Genomic DNA, 25,205 nt, shown 5'->3' on the forward strand with positions numbered 1-25,205 from the left:
CAAGTGTATGTACGAAATAATCAATGATTGTTTATTTTCGATGAACGTTTGGGGTTATATAAAGTAGTGAGTTAATTAATTTTAAGAAAAAAAAAAACTAAATAATGTATGACTATTAATTTAAACTACCTCAAATCACGTGCTTATCCAATTAGTATTACAACCCCATTAATACGTTTCCATAACTAATTTGTTTTTCTGGTTGATTAACACCTCATTTACATGGTTTCTCAAATGAATCCCTAGAATCTATCTTTCTCCTGCAAATTGAAATATACGCACATACATACATACTTATGTGCATATATAATCACAAACACAGTGTGAAATACGTCCGAAACAGTTATATATAGACAAATTGGCAATTGACAACGAACGAACTCTTAACCGCCGCAAAAGAAACTAGTTTTAACTGCAAAATACAAAAAAATTACTCTGTTATAATATGTTTATCAAATCTGAAAGTTGTTGTAAGGATTTAATGTTCCGGAAGCTTACACATATGCATACGTATGTATGTACAGTGAGTCATTAAAGTTTACATACACTAATAATTACTTACATACATATATATGTAAATCAAAAGAAATTACAATAGTTTTAGATATATTTATTATTTTTTGGCCTTCATTTTTTTGGGATTCTTATCCCAAGCGTCGCCGCATGCTCCCCACTAAATTTCTAGCATTATCTCCTCATATTTTGACCCACCATAAGGCAATTTTTAGGCGCTCTTTTGATGATAGGCGTAATCGGACCACTATCACGTCCACAAATCACCATTAACCGAAAACACATAAACTACCATAACTAAGCACTAAATTAAGATATAAAACTGTAATTGTACAGATGACCGCTTTAGCAAGGGCAACTCGAGGTAAAATTTTTTTTAGAAATTGGTCGTAGCCCCGCTCCCTAACAAGTTTAATGTAACACATATCCTAAATCACTTAAGCTACAGCAACCAAAGCTTTGCTGAGTACAAATAATATGAGAATTTTTACCGACAAAGTGGAAATGGATGAAATCGGAGTATAACCTCGCTCACTGTCTATACAGCTGTCATAAATTGCTAAAAGCACTTTAAAAGAATAACTAAATACGCCAGAGATATTAAATTTTACCACCGAGATGGTTTAAGAGAGCTTTATGAGAGCCGGAGTAAAAATTGGACAATGGGCCTGGCACCGCCCACTTTTGGGTGAAATACCATATCTGGGGACCAGACTCACCGATTTGGTACGCGGCATTCAGTTTACATTTCTATATTACATTGTGAAAATGGATGAAATCAGACAACAACCACACCTACTTCTCATATAGCACAATTTTAAGTTCCACTTGATTCGTTCAGCTTCCAGTACACAAATCAAAAAGCAATTAAAAGAACGGGATAAAACTTTGCACGAATAATGTCCTCAGTGCTTACCACTTTATGACCAAAAATTGTTTACATCCAACAAAAACTGTTCAGCCCCTATTTACTAATATCAGGATTTTCGGAAATCCGGCTTTATGATTGATTTTATACCTTAAAGTATTTCCCTGGCTTTGGTTGTTGGACACAAACTTAGCCCTTTGTTATTAATACTAATTGAAGAAAGAAAATAAATTGAATAAAACAAAAATCTCAATAATTCAGTGATAGAAATATTAGGAATGTAACACAAAAATTAATAAAAAAAATCAGGATATTTTTATTTGTAAATAAGTTACTTTCCTTAAGTTGTATAATTGCCATTTCTATTACTATCTGGGTGGTAGGAAATCATCCTTCAGATCCCAACACATTTTCAGCTGGATTTTCTGACATGACTCAACCTCTTGACCCAAAGACACACGGTGTATAGTATGTATATAGAATAACTTTTCGAATATATTACAGATGTTATTCAGTATTTCGCGGACGACGACCTTTGGCCAATTGACAAGATTCTTGACAAATTCACGACTTGCTTCGATGTGTTTCCTTGTCAACAATGAAACTTTTCGCGGATTACGTGCAATTAAATCGTTTTCCAGAAAATGTCTACGAGCTGATACCTCACTAAATTGAAGTCATAGACCCGTCTTTATTTCTCTAAATGACACTTTATCTCTTTTAGACGATTGGATTATGAGTCGATCGATTCTCTAGTGGTTTTGCCTTTTCGTCCACGTTGATGGGATTTATTTTTGTAGGACAGGGAATTTGTAATCATTGAATCAGAGCAGCAAATACCTTTTTTTTATTTAATTTCATACATTTTTTTTGAAGATTTTTTTATGATTTCAAGCGTTTTGTCGCTGCAACTTTTTTTCTCTGTCTATGGGATTAAAAAGCCTTAAATTTTACAAATATCCATCGTTTTTATAGTTTTTTACTTACTTTTCAGTATTTTATATATACATATATTTAGTTGATAATAAATTTATAATACCACTTTGAACAGCGCAAATAATGACAGAGACAAAAATTAATGAATAACATCGCAAATAAAGTAAACAGTTGAAATTTATTCTCTGTGTTTTACTCGCAAATTACCCTTAGAAGTTTTGCTTGAATAATGCTTGGATCAAATATTTTTCTCAGGGCGCTCTTATTATTTTGAATACAGCTGTACATAATACATACATTCATATATACGAAGGGAATTTTCCTCTTAGTTTCAATAACATACAACAACTTTGTTATGCACGTGAGCATCTCGCTTTATTATACATATCTAAATTTTTCAAATATTCAGCACATTACTGAATTTATACGTTGTATATTTATATATACAATGTATATATATTATATGTAAATTAAAGCACGAGAAGGCTCGAACTACTTCTGTCTGCTAATATTAGATATTAATGTGTAAACTACTCTTGATCTCTTACTTCTGAAGTTCTGGCACATTTTTATACACTCGTAACATATGTATAACTACTAGACTACTACTTCTGTTTACCTAACGATTGTTTGTAAAAAACTAAACGAACTGAATCGAAATAGAACAAGAATTATAAATGTACATACATTTGTACATGTAATTACGTTATGGTGCAAACACCAGTCTCTGCAAATATGAGTTCTTAATTGTAACGGGACGGTAGAGTTTTCTAATTTTTTCCTATTGTCAGATAGAAATAGGAATTTTTTCGTTCTTTCGTTTTCGTGTTTTTAAAACTTGTTTGCTTTAATGAATTTAGTAAGCACAAATACATTATATTAACGAGACAAATTAAAGACTAAAATTACATATGTAGATATAATAATTATATTTCGCCGGTAACAAGACTAAAAAGTGAGATATCCAGATGATTAAGAGCCTGCTTTAGAAGCTTCAAAAAATCGATTTTTTTCTTTTTGCTTAAATCTCTTTAAAAATTATTTAAGAAAATGTCCCCAAAATTATAGATTAAAATTCGAAAATTGTCGAAGCTAGAAGGAAATGGTGAACGAGCGTCTAGCAGATGTGTATGTATGTATGTATATGAGCAAAGCGAAAACTTGACGTGTGATTTCTGGCTTTTTCATTTTTACGATTTTTCTTAAATTGAGAGCAGGATAAAAAAAACTAAACGTCGTGTGGAATTGGACAAAGTTTATTATCTTTGGCAATAAATTATCTTCTATTTAAACTAAAAAACTAAGAAATGTCAAGTTTGAACATATTTTTAAACAACTTTAGTAAAAGTTTTTTGGTTAAAAAGCACTTTTTCAATTTTTAAAAAATTGTAGAATTTTTCATTTTTTGGAATTTTCTTAGTTTTACTAGAAGATAAGTTACTAACAAATATGATTCTCTTTGATTTTTTTGTTTCCGATAGAAATTGCGACCAGCATCCTGTCCGCCGTCCGACAAATGCACATGCACATGCATCGGGCAATTGCTTCCGAAAGACAGAATATCAAAGATTTCGTATCCAAAATATTTTCGGATGAAAATGATGATAAATATGCAACTATAAACTCTTTCCTTTACACAAAAACCTTAAAAAAAATGCTTTTTTGAAGCCTCTAAAGCTGGCTACTCTGTGCCCAAAAAATAAGGTGACATTTGAATTTAAACTGCGCGCGTTGAAGGATTTGGAGAATTATATTTTTTTTATGTTGGTACCTAGTACTGTCAGTCACATTTATGTCAAATTTCATATCAAAATATTCATTACTGTTTGAGATACGTGTCGTTTTGTGAGCTGCTAAAAAGTTTTTCGTTTTTTGCGATGTCGAAATTTGTTGAGCAAAGAATTTGCATTAAATGATCATTTAGCCAAAAACTCAACCTATATCGTTCCGCAACCACCGTATTCACCTGATCTGGCGCCGTGCGACTTCTGGCTGTTCACCAAGTTCAAAATACCGCTCCGGGGACACCGTTTTTATACGATATTCAAGCCGCAGCGAAGACTGAACTGAAGGCCATCGCGGAAAGTGACTACAACCAGTGTTTCGAAGATTGGAAAATCCGTTGGCATAATGTACTACATCTAGTGGGGATTACTTTGAAGGGGATGAAATTAATTTGGAAGAATAAACAAAGAATTTTCAAAATAAATACAATGTCACCTTATTTTTTGGGCACAGAACGAAAACACATTGAAAACGAGTTTTCGCTGAAAACTACTTAATATAATCGGTGCCTGCTCTAGTTTAATCGATTTTATTGGAAGACATATTTTGCAAAACCCTTGCACGGTGCACGAATTGCAGAATTTTCCTCTTCTGATTCTGTTGAAAGTAGTTGTCCGCGCGTTAGTTTAGTAAGAGCGGAGGCAGCGAATTCCGCAAAACCGTGGCCCGAAGCAGCTGATACGACCTATCTTATGGAAGCGCATGTAAATGATCACGGTATTTGGATTTATCTCCGTAGAAATATGTCAGCTGATTGTTCTCTCACAACGCAGAGTTGTCAGTCTCGATATACTCTAGTAATTATAAAAATTGTCTTCAATATGTTTGAAATTTTCTTAAACTAACTGAAAATCAGAATCGAATGCTATTATTTATAAATATATAAACTATTTTTAATAGTTTGTTTTCAGTTTTGATATTTTATATTATGAATATGTTACCATTCATTGTTCAAATTAAAACAAAACAGATTCTGATGGCTCCAGTTTTGACACATTTTGCTCGGTACAGTCGGCAACTGATTTTTCGCTGTTTCTGCTATAAGGCCGAGTTTAAGTCTCATCATAACACGTTGCTGATATAGCTGATGAATAGTTCTGTAATGAGCATTAATTTTATTCTTATTATTTAAGACACGTTGTTTTTTTTTAAGAAGTTTGCGAGGCACCTTATTATACATATCCTTTCGATGTAGTTGCTGATTAAAAAGGTAGGATGAGTACGTGCGGTTTTTGCTAATTGATCGGCTGCCTTATATAAAATTTCTATGTTTTTGCCTTGTATGAGATTCTCTTTGACCCTACGTGTGAGAATAATAAGCTAACATTCGTTGATTTTAAAGCTTTTATTGATGAGAAACTAATTTTGCGGCTTCTTCAATTGCTGTTATTTGCAATGTGAAGAGCTGTGTAGCTAAGCAAAAGCCCATTGTTGATTAATTCTTTAGATTCTGTAGTAATAGCAAAGGTGTTTTCAACTTTCTTTGAACTATCATAGTACCAAATTCTTTCCTTCTTTTGCTTCCATTTTTGTACTTCCTGGCCGTGTAGTTGCCTTAAAGCAAGTAGGTTCGTGCTATTTTTGGGAAAACCACTGGTATGAAAGGAGATTCTGCAGATTTCCAGGGAGGACTTAATACTTTGTAGGTTTTTAGTTTCGATATATCATGTCTATCTTCTAAGTAGGGAGTTTTAGTTCATAAAGTATGTTTGCAATTGGCGTTGTTCGAAACGCGACACTAAATATGCTTGCCGCCATGTGGTAGTATTTTTTAATTTTCTGCAGACAGTGTTTGGATGTTTTGACATACATATTAGGTTGTCAAATATCTTCCTTCTGCCTTTTTATTTTTTGAATTTCGCGGCTATGTATAAAGCGCTACAGAGCTCGTATTTGGCAGTACTATACATCTTTGAAAGGTCTTGACATAACATACAAAACGACGCTATGCATGATTAGTTTGGATATTACGTTCAATAGTTATAGACGTGCAAAGATGGAGTTCACTAACGCCGAAATTCGCGCTATTTTAAAGTTTTCCTTCGTTAAAGGCAAAACCGCTGGTGAAACTTTAAGTGAGATAAATGGTGTTTTGGGGGATGGGACCCTATCACTTCGAACTGCGGAGGAATGATTTGGACGATTCAGAGCGGATGAAAACGACTCCTTGGATAAATCAGCCGCCGAAGACCTATGACGACGAATACCGATCAAATCATAGAAAACATCGAGTTAGATACACAAAAAAGTTTCATGTTTGGGTGCCGCATGATTTTAAGCAAAAAAACCTTCTGGACCGAATCAATGTCTGCGATATGCGGAAGTGATTACCACCTTTTCCTGTCCATGGCGAACGCGCTTGTGGATGTAAAGTTGAACTCAAAAGAGGCTTGTGAAAAGTGGTTGTCTGAGTTCTTCGCAAATGGTAAGGAGAGGGGGCTTCTACGAGGGGAGTATTATAAAATTGCTATTTAGATGGAAACAGATTATCGTACTAAATCCGATCACTGTAACGCTTTTTATAGAGTATTGAATAAATAGGAAAAAAGCGGAAGGGAGATATTTGACAACCTAATATATAATAAGGCCATAGTAGATTTGGGGATACGATACCTTTTGCAGAAAGGTATTTGGATGAAAATTGTTCATTAAGCGAAGCCGATGCAAAATAAGTTGCAAATATGGCTGAGTTCCAAGTTGCATGTTGCTTTGCATTAGTACGAAGTATAAAATTCCTTAAAATCAAACTGCTTACGATATGCAAAGTATCGAGTACCGATAAATTTTTATGCGTATTAGATGCGCATACATTGAGCATAGGGCGCATTTCTATTTTTTGTGATGCTCAAATTTGTTTTCCATGGAACAATCCAAGCAATGCCGCTTTTTGCTTTTTTCTCTTGTTTTTCAAATGATTTTTAATGATTATCGAAGAGTTGCTGTGGCCACTTTCACATAAATCTAAAAAATTGTTAATAAATAAATTTATATTCACATTTGCCGCTATAGCTATTGGTTGTTTTGAAAACAATTGTCACAAAATGTTAAAGTTGATACAAAGCAAATTGAAACAAAGCAGTAGGGTTGCATTGTTGATATTGTATAAATTCGGCATCGGTATCGCAACAATGCAAAGCAACATGCAACTTGAAACTCAGCCTATTTCTCCAATTTGCTCGCTTCTGTTGTAATTCCAGTAGAAGATTTAAGTGACTGAATGTAACAAGCGGTGGGTTTGTCCGTAAAAGCTCTTACTATTAGCCAGACTTTTTCGTTTGGGCTGATATGAGCCGTAACTTGTTCAAAAGAGCTAGTTTTTGTCTCTTTTAATTTTGCGAAAAACAGCATTACATTTCTTATAGTTAAGCAGGTTATGTCAGGTTAAGTTGTTTTTAGAGCATGACAGTATTTAATTTTCTCGTTTCTAAGGCCTTGCAGATCCTTTGTCCACTAACAGGTATTACGTCTCTTCTTGTATGGTTTAAATTGCGGCTTGCTTAGATTGGCTGCTCTCCTAATAGCTTTCGTTATGTTGGTCGCCTCTTTATTCACGTTATCAGTATTCGGATATCGGTCTACTTCTATGTATTTCTAATCTCTTAGAAAAGAAAGGCCAGTTTGCGTTTTTCGTTTAGAATCTAGGGTTTGTGGACAGTACTCGCAGAATTTTCCCTATAATCGAGTATTATTGGATTATGGTCACTACCGGACATATCGTCCATTAAGATCAGTTTTGCAAGAGTTTGGATCAATTGTCGAAGCAAGTTTGCCACGCTGATTGAGGAATCTTCAAAACATGCGTGCTGAATACATCATAATTTGAGTTGATTCGTTTGAGTTTAAAATAAATATTTCGGACACGAAGCAAAATGTTGCAATGATACTAAGTGAGTAAGTTAATAAGTCACCAAATTTCATTGTAATTCGTTCCTTGGAATATGGAATGTTAAATTCTTACGTAATACCTTTTTTTCCCCCCCACTCCCGAAAGAATATCTCCGGCTTAAGATTTTTGGATATTGTAAGATAAAATGTTCGATTACACCCGATCTTTGCTCTTCTTTACTTGTTTATTATAAGCAATTTTTTAACGTGTGAACGCACAAGTAACTAAGGATGAGAGAGTGTGAGAGATAAAGCAACAAGTGGAATTCGTTGTGTAAGCACAAAGAGTAAAAACATTAGCATGATGAGCTGAGTCTGTATATACGCGAATTAGTCAATTTTTAGATGTCAATCTGAAGTTGCACACGTCCTTCTCTTCCCAAGAAGATGGAACCGCCTACATCGGACCATTATTGTATATTGCTACAAAACTAACTGAATTTATAAAATTAAGTGCTTGAATGAAAAAGTTTTTAATTTGACGAGATATATCAAATTTGGCATGTGTTATTGCTCAAGACAGTAATGCAATTTCCAAAGAATTTGTTCAGATGGGATCACTTTAGCAAATAGGAAGATCAGAATCAAGTTGTTTAAAAGAAACTTTTGTATTGTGAAAGGTATTACAATTTCTTGTTATATATAAATTGAAAAGTTATTACTAAATAAGCTCACTTAGGATATTATGCCACTTGTCGATTGCTGCGCTCACATGTTCTGACGGTATAATATAGCTTAACGGCTCAGAGGCTTCCTGTTAATTCTACATAGTCCATAATATATAATGTACTCGTATATTTTCCATAATGTTTATACAATATCTTTAAAATTTATTGTTTAAACGTTTATTTTTTATTCGGACTTTGCACCATTAGATAAGAAAATAATTCATGCCAAATATCGTGAAGATATCTTCTCAAATAATAAAGTTTTACATACAAGTAATTGATTTTGTTCGATCGGTTTCAAAGTCAACTATATATAGTATGGTATTGGCAAATGAGCAGCCTCTTGGGAACAAAAAGAGGTGTACGAAATTTCAGAATGATATCTCAAAAACTGAGGGACAAGCCCGCATAAATAGAGTCATATGGTCTGACGGATATGGCGAAATCGACTTAGGTGGTCACGTTGAATATTTATATACCCAATTATAGGGTCACCGACACTCGTACTGGGTGTTACAAACTTCGTGGTATATTTTTCTATCGAATTTTATATTTTGTTCTTTAGCTCATATGAACAACAATTTCAAGCAGTATTTTAAGACTTCGTTGCGCTCTTGGTTTCTTTAATTTATTGAAGGTGCTTTATATTTATTCTAGCGGAATACCAAACACCCAACACTGCCAACTAGTAGCTAGGATACCTCTTTTTAGCAGTAAAAAATCAGAGATTTTCATCGACGACATGTTATTAAAAATAAGAAGTTTAGGATGAATATTTTTGGCAGAATTGTAAAAGCTTTCTATGTTGGGGTTATATTTAAAACGTAAACATTTTTTTAGTTTTACAGTTTAGAGTCAAATGTTAAAAATTGTTATGAAAGAAATGTTTTAGTATCACTGTAATTCACGGGTCCGCTGTAAAAAAAATATTTATTATAGATATGTAAACTTTCGTAAGATTATTTAAAATGTGTACTTTTAAAATATACTCACATATAAAACAATGTGGAAAGTTTTCATGCCGAACTTTTTTGTATTACATTTGTATTCAAATTTAAAATTATTCGGAACTAATTTATACTTATGAGAAATTGAGGGAAGCTGTCCAAAAATTTGTGTTAGAGCGAGTAATTATGGGTTGGAATTTTTCATTCAATAAATTTTAAGTTAGTTTAGCGTGACACCCATCGGTTCTGTAAATAAGTTTTGCGTCCTGTGATCTTTTAACGTTAGTTATGGGCTTGGTTGTTTCCCATGTATAAGTAGATATAATTGCATTAATTTGATTTTATTATAAAATTGTTTAGCAAAAGATTATTTATATACCTATGTATGTAAAAAAAATCACACTGCTGACTTATAAAATAGCTATCATATTGACATGCCGACCACAGCCAGGCCTACTACATATTGATATCCATTCTCAATTAGTTCGTTTGTACACTTTTAGTCGGGAGAAGTCAGTGCAGAGTGATGGCGCTTTCAATTACATATTGATTAGTTGTTATCTCACATTTACTGTTAGTATTATCGGCGTTGGCTTCTCTTTAGTAGTCAACTTGTGCTCCACCACACTTGCTTGTATTCTGAACTTTGCTTGTGCGCTCATTCTTGTCTTGAACGCCAAGGCGAGCGAACACAGTAGCCGATTATTAGTGATAGTGCGTCAATATTTAAAGGTGCTATTAACTGCTGGTGTAATACTGGTGGTAGTTCATTAGCTATAGCTTGTTTTAACAAGCTTATTACAAAAAAAGTAACGTTGGAAGTGTGGTCTCTCCATTTATCGATGTCACTTGCGTAGTCGAAAGTTGAGCGACCAAATTGAAAGTGCTTATTTTATTTTAATTTTTAATTATTTGTTTTACTTCTCGTCACATTCACGGAGCGGTGTGGCGTAAATTTACAAATTTTGCAAAATACACTGACCGCATTTGCCGTTATTCGATATACGGCCGCGGACGAGTTTAACGCGGGGTCAGTAAACATTTTCGAATTTCTCTATATGCTTCTATTGACGCGGTGTCGCACAGCGTACCGCCACCAGTGGTGCCGACAAAGCTGTTCCTGTGACTGGATTTATTCATCTGTGATGCTGTGGTAACAAAATAATACTTGTTGAATTAAATATTTTTTTTTTTTACATAACCATATGGAGGAATGAAATCGAAAGTGAAGTTTGTTAAATTGGCCATATGTGCATTAATAATTTCTAATAAATCTCAATAAACCTTTAACGCATGCTACAATGACTCATCAGTCCCACTGAAAGTTGTTTTGTATAAGTGAGGAGCATATAAATCGCTTGCAATGCCGCAATTTTATGCGTTGAAAATCACCGACCTAACACTCATACAAAGTTGTTTTGTTTGTTGTTGTTTTTTGTATGTGCATATTTTAATGTTCTATTGGCTTGAATTATTTCGGCGGGTATTATAGTTGAATTTGTTGCCATTTTTATCGCCGTTATAAAGGGAAGAAAACGTTTAAATGTTTTAAATTTGAGTGTATACTTATATAATATCCATGCAAATATATAATTTACAAAGATACATATGTATATAGGTGTTTTGTCCATACATATTTAGTGTATAATCATATAACATTTTAACGAGCTCTTTTATATGAGTGCTTTATGAATATTAATCGCCAGAGAATATATTCACAAACGAGTATGTTATATGAACTCGAAAAATGATTTTTCATAAAAAATTTTAATTCGATATTTACTGATTATTTTTGGCCAAATTTTTGGTTATATTTCAGCTATGTGCTTCTGAATAAATTGCCTCCGCTTTAGTTTGACTTAGTAGCTTGTTAGCATTGCATCGTTTATTTCGTGCTGAATCCTTATTATAGCCATAGTTTTTCACATTTCTGTTTTGCTATTTAACGTATGAGTGTTAGACGGCTGTTGTTATTTCAGCCAGTTTTAAAAAGTAAGCGTATCAGTGCCGAAATGGTAAAAATTTATAATACTGTTAATAGTACAGGCTTCATGTCTGAACGCAGTTCTCATACTTAATTTTTGGGGCGATATGTGGTGGACGTCACAAAAAATAAATATAAAAAAAAAAATAAAAAACGCGATAAGACCCAAATGCACACTCTCATTTCGTGTGTTTTTTGTGGTACATATGTAAATACGTTTGTATATATGTTTGTATGTATGTGTATTTTACGCAATAGAGAATTTTGCATTAGTTTGGAGCTGTTTGGAATAATTTAGTGTGTTTACGATTGACTTTGCGAATTTGATCACGCTTGACATCCGTGTTTTCTTGTCAGGTTTGTTGTTTGTTTGTTAAATTTCACTTTAATAGAAGTTGTTGTTTTATTCAAGATTCGATACGGCGCATAAAGTTTGGAAGTAATTTCTGAAATATTGAATATACTTAGAAATTTCTGTACAAAAGAGCTGTAACGAACTTGTTGATAAAGTATTATAATAATTTTTCTATACGTAATATATGTATATAGAGGCGAAAAAAATTTTGATTTAAATATATGGGAAAAATAAAAAAATGAATTAGGTACGATTTAAATAAGAATAAAGAATATTTTACAATAGTTATTAAAAAATGTACTGTGTTTCCAATTGCGTATTTTTGAGTGAACATAGAAATATCACAATAGGTCGCTTCTGCGGAAATTAAAAAGATATTGGAAATATTTTTGACCTGTTATTGCTATTAAGAATCCTTAAGGTTAATATGATACTTTGTGGTGTGCCCACAATTGGCATCGTCGGGACAGACTCTCCACTAACTACTGTGACCTGCTGCATGAAATTGCGTACGTTGCCCCCTCGATCTAAGTCCAAAGTTCTTCAGCGTTTTGGAATTTTTTGTTTACATTCTGCATTTAACTTCGCTCCTTAAATGTTTAATGGGACTTTATTCTGGTCAGCTCCAGACGTTAATACTTTCTGCAGTGAGCTAGTTTTTCACTTTCCGCTCCGAGACATGTTTAAGCTACTATATTAACCGAATACCTAAGCTCACTTTACGCATATGTCACATGGTTCGTAGCTGTCGCCGAAGTAATTGTTTCACGGATCGGAGCGGCAACGTCATATTTGCAGCTACTGAGAAAACCAACTGGATACGCTAAACTCAAATTTCTCATTTATTTCAGACATACTCTCTAGGGAGGATTTCAAACCATCGTTTTTTGTGTATATCAAACCCCATTCTTTTCTTTTCCAGAGTACAATGCCATTTTCTACCCATTTTTTAAATACAGCTACAGTCTACAGTCTAATGTCTTTTTGCCACAACTGCCAATTAATGTATAAATAACCAAATGTGCGCTATTTCTTGGTGCAATCAATTTTTGTTACGTTGCGATTGAAAGTAAGCATGATAACTGCACCAGCTTACCGTTTTAAGTTGTGGAAGGCGAAACCTGCACTAACGTAGGAAATTATTGCGATGCACTTTAAAACTAAATACTGATTTGAATAATTTATTTTAAAAGTGTACTATTTCTCTGTCCATAACTGTATACAAATTTTGGATTTAAATTATATTTTTATTTATTTTTTAACCAAACACAATTAAGCCGAATATTTCTACGATGTGCAGTCAGAGCTAGTGGTGGGGAATTGTTCACCTTTATTGCCTTCCTAATGTTACAAGTAATTGCATTTCTTTGTTTACATACCTATGTATGTATGTATACATGTTTATTTGCCATATGCATCAGTATGAGCGCCTATTGAGCTTATGCACATATGTTCCGTGTGCATGAAAAAATTATTTTAAGCAAAAGGTTCAAATGTTGTCTACACAAATTTAATGTCGTACGTATAAGTTATAAATCTAAACAAACGTTTATATTTAATTATATACTCAAAAATTCTGAAAATTTCAATAGACTTTTCTAATTGCAAACAATGGTTTTCTCAAAACATGTCAATTTCAGTTTACGGATACTGAGCGCTAGAGTGTAAATTACATTTTCTTTTTAAAAATTCAGCTTTAAAGAATTTCATAAAGTGATTTGTGTGCTGTAGGTTGAAATTCTATCCATCAAAAGAGCTCAAATTATAAAAAAAAAACTTAGAAAAAGCTACAACTTTTTTTAATGAATATTTTCAAATAACAAAAATATTAAATAAACATATTTCTTTGATTGTGTTGCTCGATAGTCATGTTTTCGAATTTGCTTGTAAAAATAAGTCATAGATTCTTTTAAATATGTTATTATAAAGTTTTTTTGTTTTTGATGATAAAATTCCGCATTGAGACCAGTTTGTGAGAGGATGATCTAACTAAAAAGAGTTTTCAATCATTGCAAATTCATTCAAAGAAACAATTTGTAATTGCCTTATGTAAATATGTATGAGTATGATGTAGTTTTCTATTGTTGACATCAATATATTTATTACAATTACAATTCATTATCTTTGATTGTAAAAGTCGATTGTCTGAAGCGCTGTTATCAGAGCATGCCGTGTATATCACGTACATACGGATATGTACCTTTATTGTATGCATATAAAATTGTAAAAAACAAGTAAGGAAGGGCTAAGTTCGGGTGTCACCGAACATTTTATACTCTCGCATCAAATACCGTATTTGTGTAAAGYTTTATTCCGCTATCATCATTGGTTCCTAATGGATATATTATACAGAGAAGGCATCATGTGGAATTCAAAATAGCGTTATATTGGAAGAAGGCGTGGTTGTGAACCGATTTCACCCATATTTCGTACATGTCATCAGTCAGTGTTAAGAAAATATTACATACCGAATTTTATTGAAATCGGTCGAGTAGTTCCTGAGATATGGTTTTTGGTCCTTAAGTGTGCGATGCCACGCCCATTTTCAATTTTTAAAAAAAGCCTGGGTGTAGCTTCCCTCTGCCATTGTTTCCGTAAAATTTAGTGTTTCTGACGTTTTTTGTTAGTCGGTTAACGCACTTTTAGTGATTTTCAACATAACCTTTTTGAGGTGGGCGTGGTTATTATCCGATTTCTTCCATTTTTGAACTGTAGAAAACGACTCTGTAGAGTTTGGTTGATATAGCTATAGGAGTTTATGAGATATGTACAAAAAACTTAGTAGGGGCGGGGCCACGTCCACTTTTCCAAACAAATTGTGGGCCGATTTTGCCCATCTTCGAACTTCTTCCTATTAAGCCTAGAAATACGTGTACCAAGTTTCGTCATGATATCTCAATTTTTACTCAAGTTACAGCTTGCACGGACGGACGGACAGACAGTCATACGGATTTCAACTCTACTCGTCACCCTGATCACTTTGGTATATCTAACTCTTTTAGTTTTAGGACTTATAAACAACAGTTTTGTGAACAAAACTATAATACTCTCTTTAGCAACTTTGTTGCGAGAGTATAAAAACCGGAAAAGGAAGAATTAATGGGTTTCGGATAAAAATACGCATCAGTATTTGTTTCGTGTTCCCAAAGATATGTTCTATTATTAATACACTCAAAAACTTCAGTAAATAAAATATAGTTTTTAGTTATTTTTTACGGCGAAATGCGATAAGGATATTTATAGAGTTTTTTGATTGATGTTGTTTATTTATAAAAAAAAAAACTTGGATTTTATTTACAGTATAAAAATACATATTTACATGTTTAGATAACCAAAATTATAGTTAGTGTTTATAGAAGATTAATACTCTTATTGCGTATCTATAAAAGCGCGATTATAAAGCCAATAGAATGCCAAAATTTACATTGATTATAGTATGGTAGTTAAATAGTTAATAAACTTCGGTTATTACCTTAACAACGTAACAAGATATTTGTTTTTTAATGATTTGCGCCTAAAAAATCGTCAAAAATGTGTGGTTAAGGGTATAAATTCCCTTATTGTACGAAATAAATTATATTTTACTTTATTATAGTTTCTTTCTTTTCATCTTTTGCTATTAATTTCCGTAGTTGGAACAACTTTTTTGAAATTTTATTCATGAGGGGCAGTATGTTGATGAGATGCCGTAATTTACTATTTGTGGCCGCAAGCGTCCATAACATCATTATTTTGTGCGAATATTTTATATTATTTCTCTTAAATTTATTGATACATGTTCAGAAATTCAGAACTTTCCAAGTGTAGTTCTAGACCTGACGAGATTGCCACATACACAAACACGGTTAGCACTTTGAATAATCTGAATATGCTCTTACTCAACTCAAACTCATTAAAGAGTTACTTGATTCACAATAGCTTTAAATAATTGTTCTTTGTGTTTTTGCTGGATGCGTTAAATAAAATAAAAAAATTTAATAATTACTTCAGACGGCTGCTTAATTTTATATACTTTTGTAGAGCAAATGTCTTACCCGATTATTCATGGAAGTAACTGTATACGAATACGTGTTTAGTGTGTGCATTTCGTCACCTGAAGTGCAAAATAACGCAACAATCAAATCGGAAATTTACAGTGGCATGAATGAAACACGAAATAAAATGGAACATGAGTGAAAAAAAAATTTAACATGGGTTAAATGTGGTTTCTATCTGACAGCAGAACCTGAAAATGTTGAACATATGTAGTATTATGTATGTAATTTGAAGTAGTGAAGCGTAATCAATAAGACACTCAATTTCGAATTTTCGATGATACGTTATTTTGCATTTCAGATGACGATTTGTTTTTAGCGGTGTAGTAAAACAGAAGTTTTCTTATTTGAAAAACTAAATGTCAGTATAGAAATAAACATTTTGCGGGCAACACGTGTTTGTATTCTGCGTTCTTCGTTAGTTATTCGCCCTGCCTACTTCATTCCCTGTCTATTCGCATTCATTTGAATTTTTCGATTTCAGACGGTGATTAATTTTTTGTGTGAACTTACCTATGTTTAAGTGTATGAAAATAGAAAAGAAGTGATTGGTTGAGTAAATAGTTTCAAAAGTAGTCCTTGTGAATGTCATTTGGTTATTTTGTATGATTTTGTATAAAATATGATATAATTAAATTGCCTAATACTTTAGAAATAACAGCAAGTCGTTACAACTAGCTTTGTAAAATTTAATGCGAAATATGTTCGTTTCGTATGTGTCGATGATTAGCGCCAAAATTATGAAATACACGAAATTAGAGAAAGCCAATAAATGCGTGTCACGTAGCAATATTGATTCTCATCAATGTGCAGGTTTAAGGAAATATATATATATTTGACTTGCAATGTTGTCGGCAGTAGTACCGTTAGCACGGAATCAATTGCGCACGCATTTATATAAAAATGCATTCACATACATTTAAATTAATTTTCAATATTCAGGTTGTGCGTCATGATTACTTCCTCTCTTATAGCCTTTTACTTTTTTATACTGTTTGTGTTTTCTTGTAACTCAGAATTTCTATAATTACACCCATAGAAAACAGGAATATCGTATGATGCGCGTATACATAGGTGTTGCCTACTGATTAGGTTTGATCTTTTCCTGACCCGAACTCGTGTAGTTGATAAGTTATCAGACCAATGGGACCCACAAAACTGTATAAAATGGTTCATGTGTAAACAGTTATTGATTTACCGCCACTGTTAACTAATAACTCACTTTACACGGAATTCTTTCAAGTTCACTTAGATAGAAATTGGAATTAAACTGCAATTATGCAGAGAAGGAAATCGGATACCACTGGTCAAGTCAGCAAGTGGCGTTTTGCCACAATTAAGGAAGATAATAGCAGTGCAGATTTGGAAAGAAGAAAATCGGACACGATGAGTCAAGGTAGGGCGCGAGTAGGACTTCAATATAAAATAATATTTTTTTAACAAACGTTCGTTATATAGTTTGAATACCAAAATATAACTTTAAAAGTTAGGCCGCATCTTGAAATCTACATTTGCTTAGTTGGTGTTTAAATATGATTTAATAGCGTTTTTTTTTTGTTTCTCACTGTACGTTTTTGTTGGAGTATGGAATTTAGTAAGAACTGTCTTAAAATTTTACTTTCGATTTCATCCTTCAATAATAAATATATGAATACACTCATCCTCTACCTCTTTGGCGTTGTATTCATATGCGATTTTTATAGTGTTTATATGGAAATTTCTTTTTGTTCTGAATTTTATTTGCAGAAAGCAAATCGCACAAGTAAAAAGTCTAACCAAACCGAACTCAATACGAAACGAAAGCAGTGAAACTTATAGAGAAAACTGTTTCAGACTTTCTGCCAACATAAAAGAACCAGGAGACTACTCTACATACAATAGGCTTGGCCAAGCGGCCTGCAGGCAGGCAAACAGGCAGAATACAGGGTGTAGTTAAATTTATGTTTTACGCACTGGCCGGCCAAAGCATCTTTAAATATTCACAACGTCCACCCACCAAATTTCGTTAGAAACGAAATACAGACTACATTAATAAAATAAGAAAATTTTAAAATATTATCAATTTTTTAGGCAACATTTATATACTTAAAATTCCATAATTGTAACTCTCGCAACGTGGTATACCGCAAAAGTTAGCTAGCTTTATAGAGAACTTAATATATTTTTTGATTTATATTGTCTAAGTTTGAAGTTTAAAAGGACTATTTATGAATACTATTGAACGTATCAATGTAATCGTATCATCAGAATCATCAATATCATCATCATCATCATCATCAACATCATCATCATCTCCATCACCATCTCCATTGTCATTATCTACGCCAGTTATATCATCATCATTAAACGAACTGGATTCATTAAACACTAACAATTCGTCAACAACGACGAAGACTGCGACGGCACCATCACAGTCCCCCACTGCGTTATCATTGACAGCAGATACATTGACAACATTTTCATCATCTTCTTACAGACAAGCTCAGTCTAGCGCACCTAGCACTAACACTCAAGCACATATACACGACCAATCGCGGACGACGAAACAACCACTTTTGGTTGTATCTCCAACACCGCCGCCCACGCCGCCTCCATCTATTATCGATTCATATTCATCATCCGCCTCCACATCACCTTGCTCATCAACCACCTCAGCATCCTTTCCCCAAACGTCTATTGAAAAGTTCAACAATCAAGAGACACAAACCCAATTGACCCTCACAAATTCCCTACTGCTCTCCTCCACAGCATCTATCGTTGCCGCTGCAATCAGAAACCAGTCCCTTGTACGCTCTGTGACCGCCACTAGCATAATGGATATGCCCTTCAACACATCACCCTCGCTGCGCGTGCGTACCACCTCGCTCAATCAATTGAAGAAAACAGCCGATCTTGCCATCGGAAATGAGTTGCATGTCTGTCCTAGCGTTATGTCTGATGAATTGCGCAAATTGCTACCACCGACATCTGAAACGGTAATGACTAAACCATTTCCGGTGCGAGGTGAACGCGCCATAACTGACGTTACTACGCCGCATGTCATTGCCATGGTCGGTTTGCCGGCTCGTGGTAAAACTTTTATCTCGAAAAAACTGGCGCGTTACTTGAATTGGATAGGCATTTCGACGCGCGTCTTCAATTTAGGCGAATACCGTCGTTGTGCAACCACAGCCTACAAGTCACACGAATTTTTCCGCGCTGATAATGAAGAAGCAATGGCCATACGGAATCGCTGCGCTAACCATGCACTTCACGACTCCTGCGAATGGCTGCTGAGCGGTCTGGGCAGCGTTGCCGTGTTTGATGCGACAAACTCGACATGTGATCGTCGTCAACTAATCTACGATACAGTCGTTAAACAACATAACTTCCGCTTGTTCTTCGTGGAATCTATCTGTGACGATCCAAATATTATCGAACAAAATATTAAAGAAGTAAAGGTGAGCTCGCCCGATTATTACAATATGAACACAGAACTTGTGGTACGCGACTTTTTACAACGTATTGAACACTACGAAGAGCGCTACCAACCGATTGATGAGGAAACGGAATCGCATCTTAGCTTTTTGAAAATTTATAATGCAGGTAAAAAGACTGTGGTGTATAACAATGAGGGTCATGTAGAATCACGTATAGTTTACTACTTGATGAACACCCACATAACTCCACGTACTATATATTTGACACGTCATGGCGAAAGTGAACATAATCTTAAGGGGCTTATTGGTGGCGATTCGAATCTTAGTGAACGTGGTCGCCAATACGCTAAGGCATTATCTTCGTACATTGAACAGCAGCACATTGATGGATTACGAGTTTGGACTTCGTGGATGAAACGTGCTATTCAGACAGTGGCAGATGTAAAGGCACCTCAAGAACGCTGGAAGGCGCTAAATGAGATTGATGCCGGTCATTGTGAGGAGATGACCTACGAACAGATCAAAGAAAAATTCCCTGAAGAGTTCAAGGCACGCGACTTAAACAAGTTTGCTTATCGTTATCCACGCGGAGAAAGCTATGAGGATTTGGTAGCGCGTCTTGAGCCGGTCATAATGGAGTTAGAACGTCAAGGTAATGTGTTGGTAGTATCGCATCAAGCGGTTTTGCGTTGTTTATTTGCTTACTTCTTGGATAAGTCTGCCGATGAGCTGCCATATTTATTTGTGCCGCTGCATACAGTCATCAAGCTGACACCGGTAGCTTATGGCTGCAAGGTGGAGCACATTAAACTGCCAATTGATGCAGTTGACACACATCGTCCCAAACCGAAGATACCCGGTGATGTGTCTCTGGGTCTGGATGGATTGAGTGGTGAATTGGTGGCACCCGATGGCGTGGGTAAGGTTTTGATTGTAGGTGACGATGTCAACGCAGCAAATGGCAGTAACAGAGCTATGGGCAATGGATTGGCGGTGGTGACAGAGGGTGTGGTTGTTGGCTCAAAGGATGCAGCCAAGAACAACGCGGCCTACCTCTGACTTCAACACCCAAGTACTCCACTCAAACGAGGACTGCTGGCAAACCTCCAAAGAGTTAATACATTATAAGAAACATAAGCAAACATATACACAATGTACATTAAGCATTCGAACTGAATTTGTAATGATGAACTTTTGATTGATAGTTAACTGATAGCTGATGGTGATTTTACACACGCGTTTTTTATAAGAAATTAGCGATATTGAACTGTTTAAGAGGTTCATTAATGACACGGAAGTTTACTATTTGCAACTTGGATATGACTGGACTCGTTTTTGTATACTAAGAGTATAGTTTTAGCTAAATGTCAATAAATTATATGTACTTATGTATGTAATAGTACGCTTTTGTGAGAATATTTTCGTCTAGTTACGTGATTCGTACATATGTACTTACGAAACTATACATGCATATGTTTAATAAAATATTATCATATATTATTACCTAAAGATTTAAAAATTAAGCATAATTGTKAATAATACATACATACAAATGATTGTAACACATACTACCAATATCTATCAATTTTTAAAATTATTTTCGTAAATTTGTGCTAACATTTTTTCGCGTATGCTTGTATTTTAATGAACTTGTGAACTTCGTATTCAATAAAACTTACTTAATTTTTTTTGCAGAGGTAAGAAGACTAGGCTGAAACTATTTTATAGCTAACAGCATATTACACAAATTCGTAGACACGCATATAAACAATTTTATTGTTGTAAATTAATACAAACTAAAATACATAAATTTTGTAAAAGTAAGTTTTTTTGTCATTATTTAAAAACAACACCTAATGTACTGAATCCCAAATAAATTATCATATAACAAAAACACCATACTGCATGGTTTTATTTAATTTCACCATGGGCGACCGTATGCGTACAAAATATTTTTATTCTAGTTACAAGCCAGCCGATAAATAAATTCTTAAAGTGTTAAAAAGGGGTAGTAATTATTTATATTGTACTATAATACATTTTCGGATTGTTTATGCGAGGACATTTTTAAGGATTTTTAGCGATACTGAAAAAGCTCTGAACTTATAGTATATCGATTTTGTAGCTGTTGCGGCTGTATACAATATTCGCTTCGTACTTTATTTTTAATAGATGGGAGTTGTATTCTTTAAGCTAATAGAAAACGGCAGCCGGATTCCTCATCAGTTCCAGAAACAAATGGTTGTTTATTGCAAAAGAAAATTGTCTGCTACTTAAATATGTTTGAACTAATCTGATCATTGGTTCGACCTACTTTTCTCTGCATCTGTAAAATTTAAATTAAAACCTTATCTCTTTTTCTATTTTTCTTCGTATTTTTGTGGTTTTCAAGTTCGTATATATTCTAACCATTGTTCTATAACTTGGTGTGAAATACAGCAATCATATCCCAAACACGATATGACTTTAGATGAGACTCTTGTAAAAATTTAATAAGGGATGCGAATATTCTGAATATTCATATAATTTACAATTAAATTATAATAAGTCTGACAGAATTGCTGCCCCAGGTGTTAAATTTATTGTCCGACATTTACTTTAACAAAAAAGTGTTAACTTAAATTTTCAGAACTACGAGAATTTTATTTTGCAATTATTTTTAGAACGAGAAAAACGAACTAGCCTCATCAAATTTCAAATATATGTAGTCCAGAAGCAGAAATGAAAAGGTAAGTAAATTTCTTAAGGTGCCTGCAGACTGCGCACTCAAAGCCGAGCCGAGTACAAAGTTTGTTTTAAGCATAAAAGAAAAAAATAGGGGTATTTATTACTTCCTGATAGGTTAGGAAATGCCATTATAAATTTAGGGGTATTTAATCAATTCTGATGGACTAGAGAATTCCCGTAATTAGTTTTCCCTTGAAAATATGTTTCTACCACATGCATGGTAATTCCTTGTAAGCAAAATATGAGACCAACTTATAAATGAACTATGCAACAGGCGAGACAGCTTTAGGCTCGATTCCGGACAGATTTCACTCTGCGATGTCCATGCGTTTTGTAGGAAAATGTACGCGCACAGTTTTGCACTAATTCGTCAGCTTTGCCTATGGCTCGGATTTAAGCGTCCACTCTGAAAGCATCCTTAGAGCTGGAAATGCAGTTGAAGTAAAGGGTGATCCATTTTGAGGTTCCCTGAGCCACCGAGTCCATTGTTTACGGTCTTCGCGTACACTCTCAGCTGCGGCTACTACACTTTCTTCACTCCGTGGTGGACGTGATCTATTCGTTCGAATATTATCCAACGCGAATTTTCGTAATAAAGTTGCACTTTGCAGTTGTTTGTAAACGTTATTCAGGCGTAGTCCTTTCCATGTTGAAATGCCAAATAATATTGAAAAAAATAATATGACAACTGGACATGACTCAAGCGTGATCTGTCAAAAAAAGGCTATCGAAAAAGTTACCGCTAACCCAGCACACGTTACTTTCGATCAAAAGCTAAATGTGTACACAATTATATTACTGATGTTTATGGCTTCAAGTTGATGGTTATAAAATCAAATTTTGAACGTGAAAAATATTTCATAATAATAAGAAAAGGAATTCAGAAGATTTACCGTAATTTTTAATGGTTTTAATAATATTATTTTAATTATATTGAAGGATGTGGTATTAAAGGCTGTTATATAAAATTATTTCTAATGTAATGCCAAATTATATAAGTTGTTGCTAGCTTAAGAATTAAAGACATGTTCCACCACACAAACAATTGAGTTTTCAATCGCAAATTGAGTAAAAGATATCTAATGTTCTAATATTACTTCCATTTTGGTATTAATGGTTAACATTATTGTCTTAAAACGCCTAACATGAATCATATCAGTGAGTAATTAATTTAACGACATACATTTACATACACTTTTTCAAGCACTGTTTCTTCAAATTTTTCGAAGTTATCGGCATTAGTAGAAGTGGATGGAAGACTCACATAAGGCTTTGTGCCACTCAAATATTTGTGTTGTTGTGTGATAAAGTTGACACCTCAAAACACTTCTGCACCATTTTGAATGATTCCGTAGCTGTGATTCCATTGGTAACAAAAAAAATTCAAGCAAAGTCGGTAGTTCTTATACGGTAAAATTTGCTATTGAAACTTTTCGAGTCGTAAACATACAGCTTTCAAGCACACAATACTTTATACTCGAAACAAATTTAATTGATTCGATTTGCGCAGTTTAAATACGCTAGTCCAGAAATTAAAGTTTATGTCAAATTTTAATTAAAGTGTTGACCTTAGTTTTATTGAACCATATTTTTTTCTTTAAAATAGGAAAAATTCTCAGCCAAGTTGATGAAATTTACACACGGCCACATTTACAACATATCAGCTGAGAGAAAAATGCCTCTCTTTTAATTTCAAATTAAGTGGTCTGCATAGCCATTTTAGTGAAAGCATACTGCATTAGAGAACGTTCAAGGGAGTGCCACATTTGTCAAATTTCCATATCCTTTAATAGCCCACAATAACGCGGCTCAAGCATTCAGAAATATAATTGTCAATTTTGACAGTGTGTTACGACATGAGATGTGAAATTATAAAAATAGGGAAAAAATTCTGCACTCCAGTATTTTTCTTTTTCTAAGCTCTATGGTCGTCGCCTTTGGATTATCTCATTTAGGGATAACAATTAATCACATTCGTGAAGACATTTTGGTTGCTCATTAAAACAACTTATATTTTTTAGTTAATAATCAAGTAACACAGAATACAAAAAATACTTAACCGCGAAATATTATAGCACCGTATTTCTATTTCACTGCACGTCCTCTATAACATACAAATGTACTTACACATTAATGTACGTAGATATAGTATACCCATATAATTTTATAAATATACTTCTGATAACGCAGAAGGTTCTCTGCAGACACAAAGAACACAATACGAATATAATGATATTGCAAATAAAGGTATACAACCTCTCACCTATGTTATCAAGCTCGTCTGCAATTGTACCATGCATATATAGTATTCACAAGAATTAATAAATATTAATGTATACGTCTTCGTATATGGATGTATGTCACAATTATAAAATGTTCCTAAATTATTAGTTGGTACCAGAATAAACTCTGTTGCGGTGCACTCTTTTTTTTTGCATGTACGTACGTATGTACGTACGTGTACGTGTATTTTGATAATCATTTAAGCCGTACGTCATGTGAGCAAATAGTATTCGTATTCGCACATTAATCATAGCCGCCATTGGACTAGTTAGCCTGCGAACAAATATCCTTAGTTTATTTACTACGTTAATATGAGTGTTTACTATTAGCAAACGTCTGTCGCAATGCATGAATTTGTAGCAGCATATGCTTACATAATATCTATTATACTGCGTTCAAACGGTAATGGTTTATTGGCAAATTATCTCTTGGTGCCGCTCAGTGCGTTCACACGAGCGACACAAGTCCAAGCAACTCTAGTCGAGTTTTTCTGTATTACTTTTCATAAAATTTTCGCTAATGTTTGTGCGGTTCAGCTGCGCGACRCTTGTTGCTTGTTACGTAGTTCATTTGTATGTTGGTATGGTGGTCACATACTTTGATTACAAGGAATTACCACGAATATAGTAGAACAATATTTCGAATACCCGCTATTAATATTTTCAAAGAAAAACGTATGACGGGAATTCTTTAATCCATCAGAATGTATTGAATATTAGAATTTTAAATATATTAATTTTTTGTATTTCTGTTATACTGTGCAAATATACTAAAAAAAGTAGATAACAAAATTCAAATTTC

General features: G+C 33.9%; 2 protein-coding genes across 13 annotated transcripts in view; both read left to right on the forward strand.

Moving 5' to 3' along the window:
• Window positions 1–21,293, forward strand: part of LOC108969534 (6-phosphofructo-2-kinase/fructose-2,6-bisphosphatase 1) — a 30,420-nt gene extending 9,127 nt beyond the window's left edge. The window contains exons 1-2 of one of the 8 annotated variants that reach the window (XM_018934301.1): window positions 10,245–10,755; window positions 17,722–21,293. In XM_018934301.1, coding sequence (XP_018789846.1) covers window positions 18,183–20,453 — 2,271 coding nt within the window. In that variant the 5' untranslated portion in view covers window positions 10,245–10,755; window positions 17,722–18,182 and the 3' untranslated portion in view covers window positions 20,454–21,293. Of the gene's footprint in view, window positions 1–10,244; window positions 10,756–11,459; window positions 11,595–16,287; window positions 16,463–16,838; window positions 17,372–17,721 lie in introns of those variants that run through there. The other 7 variants (XM_018934306.1, XM_018934304.1, XM_018934307.1 and 4 more) reach the window with 7 other exon arrangements.
• The window catches only part of LOC108969533, a 54,471-nt gene that overhangs the window by 10,735 nt on the left and 18,531 nt on the right, over window positions 1–25,205 (forward strand). The window lies entirely within an intron of this gene.

The sequence above is a fragment of the Bactrocera latifrons genome, unplaced genomic scaffold (genome assembly GCF_001853355.1).
Source record: "Bactrocera latifrons isolate USDA-ARS-PBARC rearing strain unplaced genomic scaffold, ASM185335v1 scaffold_256, whole genome shotgun sequence".
Classification (NCBI taxonomy): Eukaryota; Metazoa; Arthropoda; class Insecta; order Diptera; family Tephritidae; genus Bactrocera; species Bactrocera latifrons.